The 16,693-nt window shown below is 36.5% G+C and overlaps 1 protein-coding gene across 8 annotated transcripts in view; it reads left to right on the top strand.

The window, feature by feature from the left end:
- LOC122575625 (RING finger protein 44) overlaps nt 1-16,693 on the top strand; it is a 41,358-nt gene that overhangs the window by 16,172 nt on the left and 8,493 nt on the right. For 5 of the 8 annotated variants that reach the window (XM_043744823.1, XM_043744821.1, XM_043744820.1 and 2 more), the window contains 5 exons: nt 11,084-11,652; nt 14,698-14,899; nt 14,978-15,065; nt 15,698-15,789; nt 15,877-16,461. In XM_043744823.1, the coding sequence (XP_043600758.1) occupies nt 11,417-11,652; nt 14,698-14,899; nt 14,978-15,065; nt 15,698-15,789; nt 15,877-16,461 (1,203 nt within the window). In that variant the 5' untranslated portion in view covers nt 11,084-11,416. Of the gene's footprint in view, nt 1-8,954; nt 9,128-11,083; nt 11,653-14,697; nt 14,900-14,977; nt 15,066-15,697; nt 15,790-15,876; nt 16,462-16,693 lie in introns of those variants that run through there. The other 3 variants (XM_043744819.1, XM_043744824.1, XM_043744825.1) reach the window with 3 other exon arrangements.

Here is a 16,693-nt window from a genome sequence, read left to right as displayed (position 1 = left end):
TGGGAAAATATACAGAACGTGGACAATACGCAAAAGTCTATAAAATATCCAATGTATAGCGCGCGTTATTTATAATACTGAGGCTATTTTGACGAATCGTTGAGATTATTCCGATGAAAAAGCCACCCAAACATACGTTGTTTTTTTTAGCATTATTTTATTTTTTTAGTATCGTTCTAGAAGGAATTTTCCAATTTCTATATGTGTACACGGATTATTTGAGCGTAGAAACTAACGGAATAAATGGAAGAAGGTTAAGAAGAGGGAGTTTATTCGAGAAGCTTAGTATGAAGTGAGAATATAAACTGTTTTAGAAGGTTGGTGTGGCGTGGTGAGAAAATGGAATGGGCCATTCGAGGAAGGTTTGTTAATCCTTTAAGAATTTTATTCGCGCTTGTACTGGATACCGTGTTTTGTTTTTGTATCCATTTCACTAGCATACTTTTAATATAACAAAATTGGTTCAATTTATCGAAGTATATTTCGTGGTTCAGCATGAATCGAATTATTAACAGCTTAATACTAAGGTATATCTTATATGAAACTATAATTACATAATGTTGCATGTGATAATTAAATTCGAAGTTTAGTACAAGTTAAACTATATTTCTGATATAAGATTAAGATCAAATTGTGATCTGTTTTTGGAACCTGAAAATGTATTTGAAAAGTTTCTTGAAAATTTCTATAGGATTATTTTTATGTATAAGATTTCTCCATAAGATTATTTCTATGTATAAGATTTCTCCATAAGATTTCTTTAATCTCATTTACTATTGAATTATGGTCGTGAAATATGGTATTGTGTGCACACGGTACATATAATATTTTTGGAAAAGTTAAGAAGAAAAATTCGCCTTCTTTTTACAACGATCGAGGAAACAATCCGGTAAGCTTTCACTGGTATCTAAGCTCGATTATTTCAATGGTCTCGTTATTTATCGATACATAGTACAATTGGTTTTCGCGTCTCTCTTATTAGGGGTTGTATCATAGTACGCGCTTGTATCAAATTAACCCCCTGTGTCTTACAAGTTACACTTGTCGCGTGGAAAACACAGTCCAGAGGCGATAACGAGTCACACTCGTGATGCTGGGTGCGCTCCAAATGTAAATATACAGGGTGTCCCAAATAGCACGTTGATCACCTTAAGCGTTAACTAGAAAACCAAACTATAAATTCCATCGTCGAGAAAGATAAATTCTAATATCACGAAAAATCACTATTCTCCATTTTTATTACATTCTGATCAGATTATCCCACCCATAGGATATATCATACTACTTTTTTTTTTTTAATCAGAGGACGTCGAATGTTTTTTTCACGAGAGTTCTCTTCGACAATTTATTACGGCAATTTATTAAATTATATTTTAATCTTTGAAAGCATACAGATTTTTCTAACCAAATCTAATTTTAACCAGAAATTCCTTTTTATTTTTTCTAAAATATATTTTTCGTATAATGTTACGGTAAAATTCGCGATATTTGAACAAAATGACGAAGCCCTTAAAATATTACTGAAAATACATCGCATCATTGTTTGATCGATTCCAATCCACAATAATATTTTACGTAATAAGAATCGAAATAACTCTATCGAAAGTCGAAATTATTCAGACTGAAACGAACGTTATTCGTTCCCCGGAAGCTCGTTAGGTCTCTTGCATCGCGAGGAAACGCACCATCCTCCACAAGTCGAATGTTCTTTACCCAGAGTGGACCTTGAATATTTTAACGCATCCTCGTTTCTTCTCGAAGGCTGCTGGTCGATCGTTCCCGCTTCACAATCGTTCGCCTCTGCTATCTGTTCGTCTTATCTTCGTTCGAAAGCGAAAGAACTTCTTCATCGAACGCATCGAAACCAACTCCATTGTTTTTCTCTTTTTCTTTTTTTTTTTCACGGAAATAGAAAATTCTAGAGACTTCACTTTCAGTGTTATCGTTTACCGAGTTACTCGGTTTCTCAAAACGCGATTTCAATGACTTTTAAACGCTATTTAATCAGAATTATAAGTTACAGCTACTCCTCCATAGCGTTGGTATTATAGTCGTTAGGAAGCTTTGCAATTTTCTACTTGATTCATTTACGTGTAGATATAAAATAACGAAATAAAACAAAGAAGAATGGTGGAACGAACGATTTAAGACCGATGGATACTTGAGCGAATCGACAAATGTAATACAATGTCATAAATGTCACATATATTGAATCTTATTGTACGTTGTTAATAATTCGCCATAGGCAAATATATTTTTCTGACATTTCGATTTATATCCAAGCTTACCTTCCTTTTTATTGTTCTATGCTTTCAAAATATACGTGTGGAGTTTATAAAATACCTATCGAGTCTCTGCTATATTACGTAAACTTTCATCGAGTCAAGCGTTTGAAACCTTTTTCACCAAAAATAAAAATCTCTGAGTCTCTCTTTGTTTATATCGTCAACGATCCAATCTGCATATAAAGAGTTGAAATTTATTATTGATAAAATACTACAAGTATATATGTATATGTATTTCTTCTTATATATTGCGTCAGAAATCGCAGAAATTTTATTGATAAAAAAAAACAGTTATATTTGAAATCGTTCGTTCGTCATTTTCTTGCTTTTATTACATCGTGAAAGGGTTGCAAGTGAAGTATGTACCTCGATCTTTATTAACTGTACGCTTATCTTTTAGTTGTTTTACGTGTAATAAATTTCGACAATTACATATGTGTATGATCGTGAATCGTGGATCGTACCATGAAAGAGTTAATTCTGATTTACTACCCTATACTACTCTAGACTAGGTTACCGAATACTCTTTTCCTCCACCGGTACTTGTAATTTCTTACAACATAATAAATAACATAATAAATCATTGGCCCTACAAGATGCAAAAACAACATCGAAATAAAACTCGTTTTCGACCAGTCCATTCACTGTCAACTCCACAGAGAAAGAGAGAGAGAGAGAGAGAGAGAGAGTTGTCTGATCGTTTCCATTTCAATCAATAGCGGCCATGTTGCCATAAATCCGTGCACCGAACGAACTGTACACCTCTGTATCTATTAGATCGCTTCATATCAAATGTCCCTTTTTTCGAAATGAAACTTCAACTATACGTTCTTTGAAACAACACGTGTATTTGATCAAAGTTACCTCTACACTACGTCCAATTAATACGCGTTTTCCATACATTCGTTCTGTTCTTATCATAGGAAAAATGATCGAGAAGGTATCGATAAACTCCATTTTTTTTCTTAATTTTTCGGTTTTAACAAGAGAACACACGATGGGTGTAATTCATCAGAAACTAAACGATCAAAGATGTTAATAACGTAGCTCGATCGATGATAGAACAAAATTTAACGAATCATCAAGAATGACTCTACACGTTTCGATCTGCCAATCTGTTTCTCAGAGTAGAACGCCTGAGCTAATATATAAAATACACGATCGAATGTATTACGATACGTAAAACGTTGGAATAACAATCAGCCGGAACAATAACGAGAAAAGAGAATTGCTCCGCGAAGAAAGTTCGATAGAAAACAGAAAATCCACCGAGTCCATCCCGTGCATCCTTTGAGGAGAGCGAAGTGGAAATTTCTCTATCCCTCTTCCTCTCTATTCCTCGTTCGTTCGCTTCGTCTTCCCTCCCTTTCGTCTCGTGGTCGCTCTCTCCAGGGTGCCAGCCAGTTTCGTGATACGAGGCGGCCTGGATCGATAGAGAGCAGCTCAAGCTCCTTGGTGCTCCTCTCTCTCTCTCGTTGAGTTCCCTGATTCCTCGAGGACTCCTGAAGGTGTACCAAAAGCATTTTCTCTCGATTCGAACGAACAGGAACCAAACACGTAGAAGAGGGAGAGTGATAAAAAGAGGGAACAAGGTCTCGACCTGTACTGCCACCGCCCTAGGGACCACCTTTTGTACATTTCGGCTTTTTAAGGGCTAGTCGAGTGGACGAACGAAGGTCTACGGCCCTGCCCGTGAGACACCGTGCCAACAGCTGGTGGAAAAATCGAAAACGCAGCTGCCGTCTTCTCGAGCGGCATAAATTCGAGCCTTTGTACATACCCTCGTCGACACTGGCCACGTCTTCCATCCGCCTTGATCATCAGCCTCGGAGTTTTCGGTCGAGAATATAATCGTGGGAGGCTTTGGTTCCTACGATACAACTTTGCTCGCCCGGAACTGGTTGGCTTGCTCGCTCCGGCATCAGCCGCTCATCGTGGTTCGACCAGGTTGCTAAAAAAATGCATCGAGTTGAGAGTTATGAAATGGAGAATGAATCTCTTGCAGTCTTGCGGTTTTTAGTACAGGTGGTTTGGCTTGAGTTTTCGGTCTTTGATGTCTTTTTATTCTTCTTCTTTTTCTTTTTCTTCTTCTTCTTCTTCTTCCTCTTCTTCTTCTTGAATCTTTTTTTATTTATTGGATATTTTGGTTGTGTGTGGCGAAGTGCCGCTGAGTTGAGAATTTTGAAACGGAGAATAATTCCCAGAAAATTGTGAGTTTAGGTTCTCGAATAGACAGGCCTCTCAAGAATCCCTAACATAGCGTCATTGGATACAGAATTAGAAAAGACATATGGAAGCTTCGAAATGGATGATTCAAAGAAATGAAAAATGAAAATCCTTACGACAACAGTCTCCTATTTCCAAATATAAGAAAAATGTGCTTGTAAGTTATCGGCTATAACACTTTTAACGCTTGATATGATATCTAGGTAACCTTCAAACTACCAACCATTTTCGAAATAGACGAAGGTTCACTTTATACTCTTACACGTGTCACGAAAAGAACAGGTGTTTTGACAGTAAACTAGACCACTTCAATGTACATACACCTACATTTATAGGTATTACAACGCTTATAGGAAACGCGACGAAGTTTAGAAATTATTAGAAAATTACTGTATCCTACATACAATGTACATATATACACCCACGTTCGTAGATGTTGCGTGAAAATACCTAAACCTCTGTAATTCGATGATCAAATGTTAAAATTTGTCGTAGAAAAAATATCACCTAGAATTTGTACGTATTCTAAACTTGAAAAGTAAATTTAAAAAACTGTCTACACGCCTCTGATTCGATAATTAAACGCAGAAATAAGGTTTTCCAAAATACCTAAATTTCTTTATCTCGTCTTTTATATCTTTCATAAAAAAAAAGAAAAAAAATTAAAACCTAAAATTTGTGTTAGGAAAATATGAAAACACGTTTACGTGTATCCTACAAACCTAAATTTTTAAGAACACAAATCTTCGGACCGTCGATTAAAAGGTAAAATCCATTAGAATTCCATGGAATCGTGATGGTCCGGGTATCGTGACCCCGTTCACGCCAGCTTTTGATCACGTCGCCGCGCCGTCCGGAACGGTGTACGCGTTTCTCGCCGCGATTCCTTCGTCCTCGTCTCAGACGGTTTTTGCGTCGGCCGCGTCTCGATAGAGTCGCTACCACGAGAGAGGAGTTTAAAGGTAAACGGGTTTCTCGCAGACGCGAACATCGCCACATCACCAGGAGCTCTGGCCTCTCTCGATCAGAGCCACCAGCACTAACGTACGTGTACGAGGTTTCAGCGACCAGGCACTAACGTTTGAAATTTTGAACTGTGATTGCCAATTTTAAGGGAACCAACCGCAATTCAACTATAATTTCATGCATATATTAAATGTTTCGGAATGTTTAAAAACGTAAACTGTAATTTAAAAAATTCGTACGGCAATTTTCGTATCGGCAGTCTAACGAATTTAATAAATTAAATATCGGAAGATTTTTAAGTTACAATCTGCGATATATAGAGGGAAATTACTCTTCGAAGCAAGGCCGAATTAGAATCTCTATAAAAAATTTGTTGAAATTGAATCAACACCCGAGGGCTCGAACGTCGAAGGTTACATCCTTTGTTCGAAGCATAAGCGCCGTCCCTCCTCGTCTGACGAAAATGGACCTCTGCCATCGACGGGTACAAAGCCACCGAGACGTTCTTATTATTGCGTCAAAGAGACGTATTAGACGTTAAGTAGCGTTTAATAGCACCTGTTACGTTACTTCGCCCATTGCCTTACCTCTGTTAATGATATACAACACCCAAGACATAGTAAATATCCAGCATATGGTACATTTACAGTAACTGCTCACCGGTGCACGTGCACCGTTATCCCTTTAAAGGAAGGAATAAATGCCAGTGTAGTAGATAAAAAGAAAGATATCTGCCGCAATAAACAATAAATAATTACGTAATAGCGATAAAATGACATTTTTGTGCAATTTTATGTAAAATATGAAATAAATATTTCAATTTTGAAACGAATGATCGGTACAGGATGATTCAAAATATGAAAATGTTTTTTACTTATTTCGTGGAGTAATCATTTATGGAATTATTTTTCTTGTAAGATAATATACAATTATCCTGTGATCTTATACCAGTAGTTGATTAAATATTGGTTTAGTAAGGGATATATAAATCGCAAAATTGTCCTTCTTTGTTACTTTATCTTCTGAAAGATTCTTCATTATTCCATGAGGAAAATTTTGGGTTTGCTATTATTAAAGCGAAGAGTTACTTTGTTTTCCTCTTGGATTAACTATTTCATGAATTTCGGTTGTTAATAAGAATTAAAAGATCAGACAAAAATTAAACGTATTTGTTCGCTATCTTGTATTAGATACTCTTATCTCCCCGCGTGACATATGGCACGTTCACCTGGCGCCCTTGTGCAACCCATCTACTCTCTCGATACCAAGATCGACGGTTGTTGTTAAAAATTCTGCCCGACCAACGGATAGTTCCATTATTTATTTTTATTTACAGTTTAATGCATTGTCTACCTTCTTCGGTTAAATATCTATTTTGAGTTGTAGTATTTCTTTAAATACCGCATTGCAAGGCCCTTTCTACTATACCGTCGAAAAAATACAACGAAATTTATTTATAAATATTTCAGAATTTACATTTAAAAAATTACTTCACGTATAACATAAATATTTATTTCAGAAATATTTTTAAAATATATTAAGTTCGACAAACATTAGTCTAAAAAGAATTACGTTTCGCAAAATTTGCGAATAATATACTCCAACTTTAAATTATTCAAAAAGAAAAAAAACTACCATCTTTGAGATATGTTCGTTTTAACTCTTAAGAAATATGGTGCTTCTTCGACGACATGATAAAAATTTCTTTAAACACTATCTATCCAATTATATACTCCGTATAAAATGAACTGTTCTATTAAATTTTCTTCTCTCAATATAAAAACATTGAAAACGCGAGAGCGAGAATTACATGCACTTCAACCGCCATATTGTATAGCATAAACTTTACCATCACCTAACCAGCCAGTGTTGACATAAATTCCATGCCAAGAACATCAATTCCACCATCGTATAACCAAGTAATCGTTAACTATCGCGACATTTCCCGTCCACTCGCATAACAGAAGTTCCATGAGCGCTAGCGCAAGGAGAACATGTGCCATCAGGCCCAGGAAAGCGAAAAGACTCCATGTCCACTGTGATGCACGTCCAACAAAACTATTCTCTTCAGTCCCAGTGTCTTGATAATACTTAATTTCATACTTAACATCGTTCCAAAAAATCTCCTATATCTCGACTTCTATGAGAATCCTGTTGAATCCTATGAACGAGAATTTTCGATACAGAAAAGCACGGTATCGAAAGTTTATTTCAAAAGACAAAAAGCAAAAATCCGTGTATTTGACTACGATGAAAATTTTCAGTAGAAAAGGCTATTCCTATGTTATGTTGGACTTGCATAAAAATCTCATCTACCATCGGCGAGAATCTTTTTATAGAACGCAGGACTTCAGAAGAAGGAATGGTATCCTTGCCCAGGTCGAAAATTTGCTACAATCGGAGGCTTATTTCCAGTCGTCCAGGATACACATATATTTTTATTTTGCTTGGACTGTGCGGGGCCATGGCCTGCACAAAAGCAAAGAGAGAGGTTGGCCCAAAGCAACGGGGCCTGGATATTCCGGTTCATTTAATCGTTTCTTCGGACTTCGTGGTCAGGACCCTGGTCTCTCATTCCTCTCTGGTTCTTCACGAGGAGATGAGAAATCGAAAGAAAAAAATGACGACGATGTGCCGTGGGTACACAAAGGAACCAGAAAATGGTACCTCTAGACAGCGTCATAGGACGCTACCACCCAAATTGCCTCTCGATCCCATGAAATATCTTCTTTTGACGAAAAGAAACGCGTTTCTTTTCGAGTTTTACGAACTTCGTTGTTGTCGAAAAAAAGAACTCGTTGTTCTCTCTCTTTTTTTTTTTTTAATCGTGTAGCATGCTTGAATCTTTTGAACGGAAACGTACATGCTACAATTTCAGGAAATACTTGATATATTTTGTATATTTTTCCATATTATGTGCATTCTTCCATCTTCAAATTTCTCATAAATGGATAAAAATTGCCAATCTAAGAATAAACTATTTTCTTTTTAAATTCTAATATATTGTTTATATGTCGATGAAACGGTATATTGTTACTTTAGATTTTAAATCCGAAGAGCCACAATTATATCAATATTTTGTTATGTAGATAAAGTTATGTATAATATATAGTTATTCATACATTTCCCAATAATATTGCGTAACTTTTAAAAATTATTTTACAATTTGTTCCTTAATGGATTGATCGGTACCATTGCTATCATAGAATTATGTATCTATCATCAGAAATCCACGTTTGTTAACTATCGTGCATCCTCTGTGTTCTTTGCATGAAATGCTTCTCCTTCTTCTTTTACGCTATTCTGCTTCCAATTGCTATTTACTTATCAAATCAGTTTAATCTCCTTTTTTAAAATTTCCACTGCTTCATGGACAACTAAAAAAATAGCTAATTAATGATTCTTAATTATTGTAGTGTGTAGGTAGCTTTGTATGCTTGATGAATTTGTCACCGTCTGTTTCGTATGCTCCTGTAGCTTTTCACGCTTGAACGTCAGAACGTGGCTCGCGTATCGACGGCCCATCGAAGAGGAGCGATTTCGACGAACACATTTTTTCCTTCGGAACGTATGCTCAGGCTGATTGAATTGATGAACGACAGGAGAACGAGAGAAGAGGACGTCGTGGTCTCGAAGGAGGCAATGACTTGGTCGTTGATCGTCAACGTTTAACGCATCTGGACCTGTCGTAACTTTAACGAACTCCGAATCTACAGGATGTTTCAAAATTTAACGCTACATTGAAATATTAACCCTTCCAAAACTGAATTTTGTCCACTTTTAGTTTATGTATAAAATTATTTTCTTATTAGTTACCAGTAACAAAGATATATTTTCTAATTTGGCATGATTTTGTAAAGAAGACATTAATGCACTAAAATTTGAGTCTAGTTTTACTGAGAACAAAGTACATTTATCGTTTAGTTAATTAATGATTATACTCAACGATATTTTTTCTCGCGAAGTGGCAAAATTTATAAAAATGTGGAATAATCTTAAAATAATGTTATGGCAAGTGAAAGAAGGAACCAAGATTTTGAAACACCCTGTATAAAATCAAGCGAGTAGTATAACGTCGCTCGTGCATCGCTAAACCAAACAGAGGTTAACAAATGATAATTTAAATTTCAATGATTATCAATTTTCATCTTCGCATCGAATCCTGCAATTCTTTTTTTCTTTCTCTGCCCCCTTTTTTCCCTCTTATCTCTTTTCTTGGATTTCGACGACGACGTCAACATGTGCATAAACGAGCAATAAAATCGACAAACGGTGATTTCATAAATATTCCTACGGAATTATTAAGCGCGATTTGCATACATTGCAAGCGCGAACCGCGATTCGCTCCTTTTCATGACGGGATACGCGAGCACGATGACGAGATCGTGAACGTTTGCTAACGGCGAGCGAGAGAAACAAACATCAATGGCAGTATTATTCTTTCGCAAAAAAAAAAAAAAAAAAAGAAAAAAGATCAAACAAGTAAAGGAGTAAAATGAAAGTTTAAAAAAATAAGAGAGAAATTAAGATCAACAAGATCGTGGTTTTTGTAAAGAAAGAAATTGAACACACAAAAGAGTAACAGAGATTAAACTAAGCATAAGAGAGACATAAAATTATTTTTAGCTTTGTTACATAGATATTAAATGACGCAATCTGGACCAGAATCGAAAGTTAACAGTTCAGAACCTTAACTGAAATAATTAAAGTTTGAAAGCGTCTTTTAAAACTGTACTGTTGTGTTATATCGAATTGCTTGAATTCATTGAAACGTAATTAATTTTATCTTTCTTGAATCATTGAACCCCTGAAATTCGATTCTGGACCAGTAGGTGGCGGGGAGATTTTTTTTCTCACACCGGAAACGTATCCGAACTCGTCGCCACTCAGAGCTCTAGTTGCCCGGAAAAAGCATGCGAATGTTCACTCAAACTTTGCCAACAAATACGAGCACGTAGTTTAACAAAGATGATATTTCGAAATAGAAATCGCTGTGTTTCTATCGTTAATTATAATTGAACTATTTCAGTCGCGAACTCCGCGAGATTCGCCAGATGTAGCTTTAGTAAAACAATTAATTATTCCTCTCGTATATAATATATATTATATATCTATACATTTTCTTTATTCTTATATACAATTATCACAATGTATTACTGCATGGTATGTTTATTTCTAAGACACATTCTCTGTTCTTATTATCGGCTGTTACTACTTTGTACGTGACCAAAAATCATTCCGCGATATCATACATATTTAGATCACGTCGCCGCTTGTTCGTCTTCACACTACCTATTGAAAATTACACATTTTTTTTTCTTTCTTTCATAATCTTACATCTCATTTATATTTACGTTATGCTTATAACATTAAAGAGATAGAAAAAATTCGCGATTCCATTTCTCATCAAAAACAAGTACGCGACGCGACAAAAGTACGGGGCTCCTGAGATCAGCGGCGTCGTCTCTGGCGTTTCGAGCAACACTCGAACATGGCGGCGAGCTCGGATGTTCTCTCGACATTTCGAAAGAACGGCGCGCGAGGTGGAAATCGCCTCTCGATCATCTAGCCTCTTCTCGCCGTGTAACGTTCGAATATCTCGCCAGGTTCTCTCTCGATAGCCGGAGTCGGAGGAGTTAACGTGCGGCGTGCACGTTTTGAACTGAAGGGGGCCAGAAACGTGTACGAGGTCGGGCGAAATCACGAGGCGAGGTTAACCTCCTCCGCCTTGCCGTGTCGTGTCCTCCCGTTTCAACCACGAAAACGAAACCAGCAGGGAGAAAAAAAAGAGGTGGAGCGATACCGTGTGGCTCTCGTTGTGAAAGAGAGAAAACGAAAAGAAAAAGAAAAAAGGAAAAGTAAGAGTGACGGAAAAGGAAGAAAGAGAACGAAAGGGTAGAATAATAGGATCGAAACGAGACAGAGCAAAGGGGGAGGGAATGAACGGCCCTGGGAGTCATCAGCATCGCGGCTTGGGCATGCAGGGACGTTATAGGGCCGTAGTAACTGCTGGCACCCCGGCAGGGCCCCACTCTCGACCCCCAGCGCCCCCTCACGCCCGCGGTGGATGGCACCCTCATAATCAGCACCCTCAGCACGCCCAGATACCTCAGCAATACACCGGCAACAAGGAATACCCGTATCGACAATGTCCACCACCACGCTTCCATAACGGGTATATCATTGCAATAACGAACCTGGTGCACCTTCTGTGCATATTCTCTTATATCACAAATGTTGCAATATCATTCTTTTTTTCTTTACATGTTACGTTTATACATAAACTTCATATTTTGCAAACATTCTTCTGCTTTTTCTTTAGGTTTTTGTGAAAGATATTTTTCTTTAGATTTTCGTACACGTAATTGTTATTTCATTCTGTACTATGTTCGTGCGACTATCTACTACATATAGGACATTTCATAATGTTAGAAAACTAAACAAAAGTTCGATATTCTAAAGTTATTTTATACTTTACTCTCTACAGACAGTTTAAAATTTCGCGGGGTTGATGACTCCACAGTCGACTCTACAGCCAAGTTAAAAATTCTCGAGAAGATGCGATAGAGTCTTTTCAGAGTTAGCATCGTATGATGCTGCACAACCCATTCGTATACGAAACTACACTTTACGAAGTAATCGAAAGTGTTACGATTTGTTATCGCTAGACTTTTTTTATTTGCCTATATGGTTACATAAGTGTTCGTAACGTCGAGAATTACGTATACATCGGTGTAATTCTTGAGAAGGTCACTTTGTTACGCTATCGATCGATCGAGAATCGAACATTCGTCGATAGGTTTTCGCATTTACCAACATGAATGATCGATATGGAAGGGAGTGATTGTCGCGAAAGTTTTCTGTTCGAGTTACGCGTTACGCCTAGTAAGTGTGTATTTAATTTTCAGAGTAACCGACATTGAAGAGTCGACCATTCTAATCGACGATAATAAACGCGCATAACGTTGTCCTCGAGTTGCGACGCTACAGATGCAACCGTGGTGCTTTTTCGTTTTCACATGCACGGTTTAGTGTCCGCCAGTCCGTTGAAACTTTCGTTTTTCTCTTCCTCTCGATTTCATCGAATTTTGGGACTTGTCTTTCGAGTTTGTTACTGTGATTAACATTCCGCAAGTTGGAAACACGGTATTTCTAGTCTATGGACCACGCGACACATAAACACACGTGTGCATGCGAAAAATACAGATGTTAGCTTGTTCGATTGAGATGATTTTGTGGTACTGCTCCTATACATACACACATGTTGTACGTATGTAACATAAAAGGATGAATACATATCGATTTGCTGAAAGAACGACACTGACAAATAGTAGAAGTAAACTTTAAAGTTCAAAATAGAAAATTATTAATTACATATTCTAATACTCAATAATGACAATATTTGCTTTCTTTTACAAATTGGGACATTGATCTTTACGTAATTATGATACTCGTACTCTAATAAAGTGCTAAATAATTGCTCAGCTAATTTTATAAATATCTCGAAATTGACAATCTTTTTATGTGTTATTCTTGTAGTAAATCGACGATATGTAAACATGACACATGTTCACACAACGAAATATATGGCACGATTAAATATACTTGTAAGAATATATCGCGCGGCTAATTATTTTTGATCAATATGATATCTTTCCTGCAAAATTTATATTTCGCGAGTTTGTGATGAAACTGTTCATAGCTGCATGAGACACCATACAGCACGCGACCTTGAAGGTATTATGTATATACAGATCAATAACAATCTTTAGCATTCGTTAACAGAATATGTAACTATGATCTTTTTCTGTGCCATAACGAATGCTTGTTCTTGTTTGAATTATTATTTTCTTCTTCATTCTCCTCGTCTCTATTTTCTCTGTACTCTACATATCATGTTTAAATCCTCTCTTCACTGGTTATCTTGTTTAGCATGCCACCGAATGACAACTATTTTTTAAATAACTACAAGTATTGTCAACTTGTTTGAAAAGTGACACAATTATTTTTATATATTACTTTTCCAGCAAATTGACGATATACAGTTCATTTCTTCGTATTGCGGTTGTCACGTGTTTCTTCTTCTTCTTTTTTTTTTTTTTTTTGTTACTATCTCGTCTAGAAACTTCCGTAAAAGTAAGACTACGTTTTACAATGGATTCGTCCCATATCGCTATTTTATGGATATCGTACACGATTCATGTAAACACGCCCATAATATGGAATTTATTCAGCTACGCGTTACTAACAATAATATTATTCCCGTTTCGTATCTAGTCAAACGAACATTGTTTTATTTTAAATCGGTAAACGTATTAGCATTACAGATACCGTTGACTAAAATATAAACCTCGTATATGTCGAAAGATAGAAATGGCAGTTACATAAAGAACATATTTTAAAATCAAATATTGCTTCATATAATTTATAAAAACTCATTGAAATCCGTAAAAATGCAAATCCGATTCTTTGCAAATCTACGAAAAAAATTTATGAAATTTCTATAAAAAATTGTAATTTGTTATTTTGATAACTCTGATAGTTCTGGTATTAATATTGATACAGCAGGTACGTTGTCGTCACGATAGTAATATTCTATATTCTACAGTAGAAGAAAATCATGTTTATTATTACATCAAATTGTGTCATATATTAAGGAATCGTCCGATCAGCAGCACTCATATTAATTGTTCGATAGATCGATACACGTGAATGATCAAGAGTTGACGTAAATCGTGTTCAAGGAGGAAAAATGAACTCCAAGTTATGCGTATATCGACGTTACGGTGAAAGTACTTGTAATTCAATGTAATGTAATTCAATGATTCTAAATGATCTATAAGAATTTCTGTGGAATTACTGGAATTGTTAACTACTATAAATTTCGAATAATCCTTATTATCTGCATTAACTCTGCAACGATCTTTAAATTTTTCTTCTCCAATTTTCAAATTGAATCTAATAAATCTAAGAAAAGATCTAGGTCTAATAAATTGTAATTCCGATCTATTACGAATTAATTGTTATTTATTATTTATTTTAAATCTAACATAAAATTTTACACAGATATAGTCTCAGAAACTTTTCAAAAAATATTGTTTCCAAAAGTTCTGCAGAATCTTATGCACCAGTGTCTTATGCAAAACACCTCGATTTCATGGTAACGTCGACACTCGTCGTCCTTTTTAATATGACCGCTAACAATTTTCTATGTATTTAGGGATTGTCCTGGCGTCGGTACGTCTTCCGGGCCAAACGGCAAGGAAGTTTCGTATCACGGGAACGTAGGTGGTTCTAGCGTGGGGTACAAACCGCCCCCGCAGCACAGTCCGCAATCAAGAGGTCCACCGGCTCATTTTCCACAAGAGTCCGTGGGCCCACCGGCCAATTCTCCACCGTTGCACATTAACATTTGCGGGCAAGTAAGTATCCCTCCTTCTGTGTTATCTACGAGTCAGTATCTGTGTGTTTTCTTTCTTAAAAGATATATGTACTCGCAGGAGAACGCAATGCGTGGTCCATTATTGAACATGAGTCCAGGTCTTGGAGCTAGCGGCGTCGATATGGAATATCGTAGGAGTTCTCAAGGTATCCTTAGACTTTCGAGATACATTGTACAAACATATATTATTATATATGCTATACTATACTATACATGCATATATGATAGTATGCACATATAAAGTAGTGTATACACACATATATGCATGTATACATTAATAATACCAGTAAATATTGCGACACATGTTGATATTTAGTACAGATCGAATTTCTATGTTTTTATCTCTTAGTTATTCTATTATTAAACTGCGAATGTTTATGTAAATTCATATTCATATGATGCAACTAAGGAAATAAAATCTAAGGAGAAGTATGTTTAAAATTTCAACAACTAAACGTCGTAAGGGGTACTACTTTGTTATGTTATGTATGTTCTGTGCATCTTTACACCTTTCAATTTCTCACAAATGCATAAACATCCGTAATCTATTTATCATAAATCTGTGTTCTACTTATGATACGAAATATTAAATAAAATAAAATTTATTAGAATCTCCTAATAGATGTAACTGGTAGGTGTCTTATTACTTCTGACTGTTAGATAGTGTACTGATTATAGATTTTTGATTTAGTGTACGACCATTGTATACATATACATAGCTTCTTTGACCCTATGGCTGAAAGTGAATGAGAGGTTATTTCTTGTACCTTTATTTCAGCGACAAACCAGCTACCTCTGAGTCCTGTACAAATCCAGCCATCGCCGCCATATTACAGACAGCCTAGTCAAGACGATGGTAGAAAGGTATACGTCTGTACACTTTACCAAAATTTCTGTTCGATCGTTCCATCACAATTTTTTACTTCCAATGCAAGATCGATATCGGTATAATTTTAGAGTGAATCTCCTTCGAGGAAGCGACGTCGAATATCGCGCAACGGTGCCGTTTCTGGAATAGAAGTTCGTGAAACTACGCCACCCTCGCCTACACCGTCATTGCACACTACTCCGCCGCCATGGGAGTTCTCAACGGCACCCCAGAGGCGATCACCTCGAAATCACATGTCGACACGCGGCAGTCCAACCATCAGAAATCGTTATCAACGATACACAGACTCGTTCGGCTTGTCTTACCCTTTCGTGCCCGGTCATACCCCTCATCCGCCCATTCACAACTCCCACCATGGAATTCACAATTCTCATCACAACATTTCGCACCATAATATACATAATTCGCATCATAATATGCATAACGCGCATCAGACACATCCCCATCATCCACCTGGTACGGGACACCATCCCGCGCAAGGAGCAAACGGCCCTGTGGTCGTAGACGTCGGTCAAGTCGGTGTTTCCGGTTTGGGGGTTGCCGTTAGCGGGGAACCACTCTGGCATCCTCAGGCGACAGGTTACAGGATCCCATGCCAGCTGCACGGCATATACACACCGACCGGAGCACACGCGTTCGCACATTCGTGTCAGGTAAATGTTTTATAAAACCAATATCGCAACTAATTTTATAATAGTCAATAATCTTGAACAAATTCAGGAATTAATCCTCTATAAAAATATGACATCATATTCCTTCTGTATGATCTTCGTATATATTATCCATTGGAGAAAAAACGTAAATTTTGTTGTGTTTAAAAAATTTTACATTTTATATATATATATATATATATATATATAAATCTAAACATTTAATTTAAATTTT

Source organism: Bombus pyrosoma, linkage group LG15, assembly GCF_014825855.1.
Source record: "Bombus pyrosoma isolate SC7728 linkage group LG15, ASM1482585v1, whole genome shotgun sequence".
NCBI lineage: Eukaryota > Metazoa > Arthropoda > Insecta > Hymenoptera > Apidae > Bombus > Bombus pyrosoma.
The sequence above is the reverse complement of the archived record's forward strand: the minus strand, read 5'-3'. Positions and strand labels throughout refer to the sequence as shown.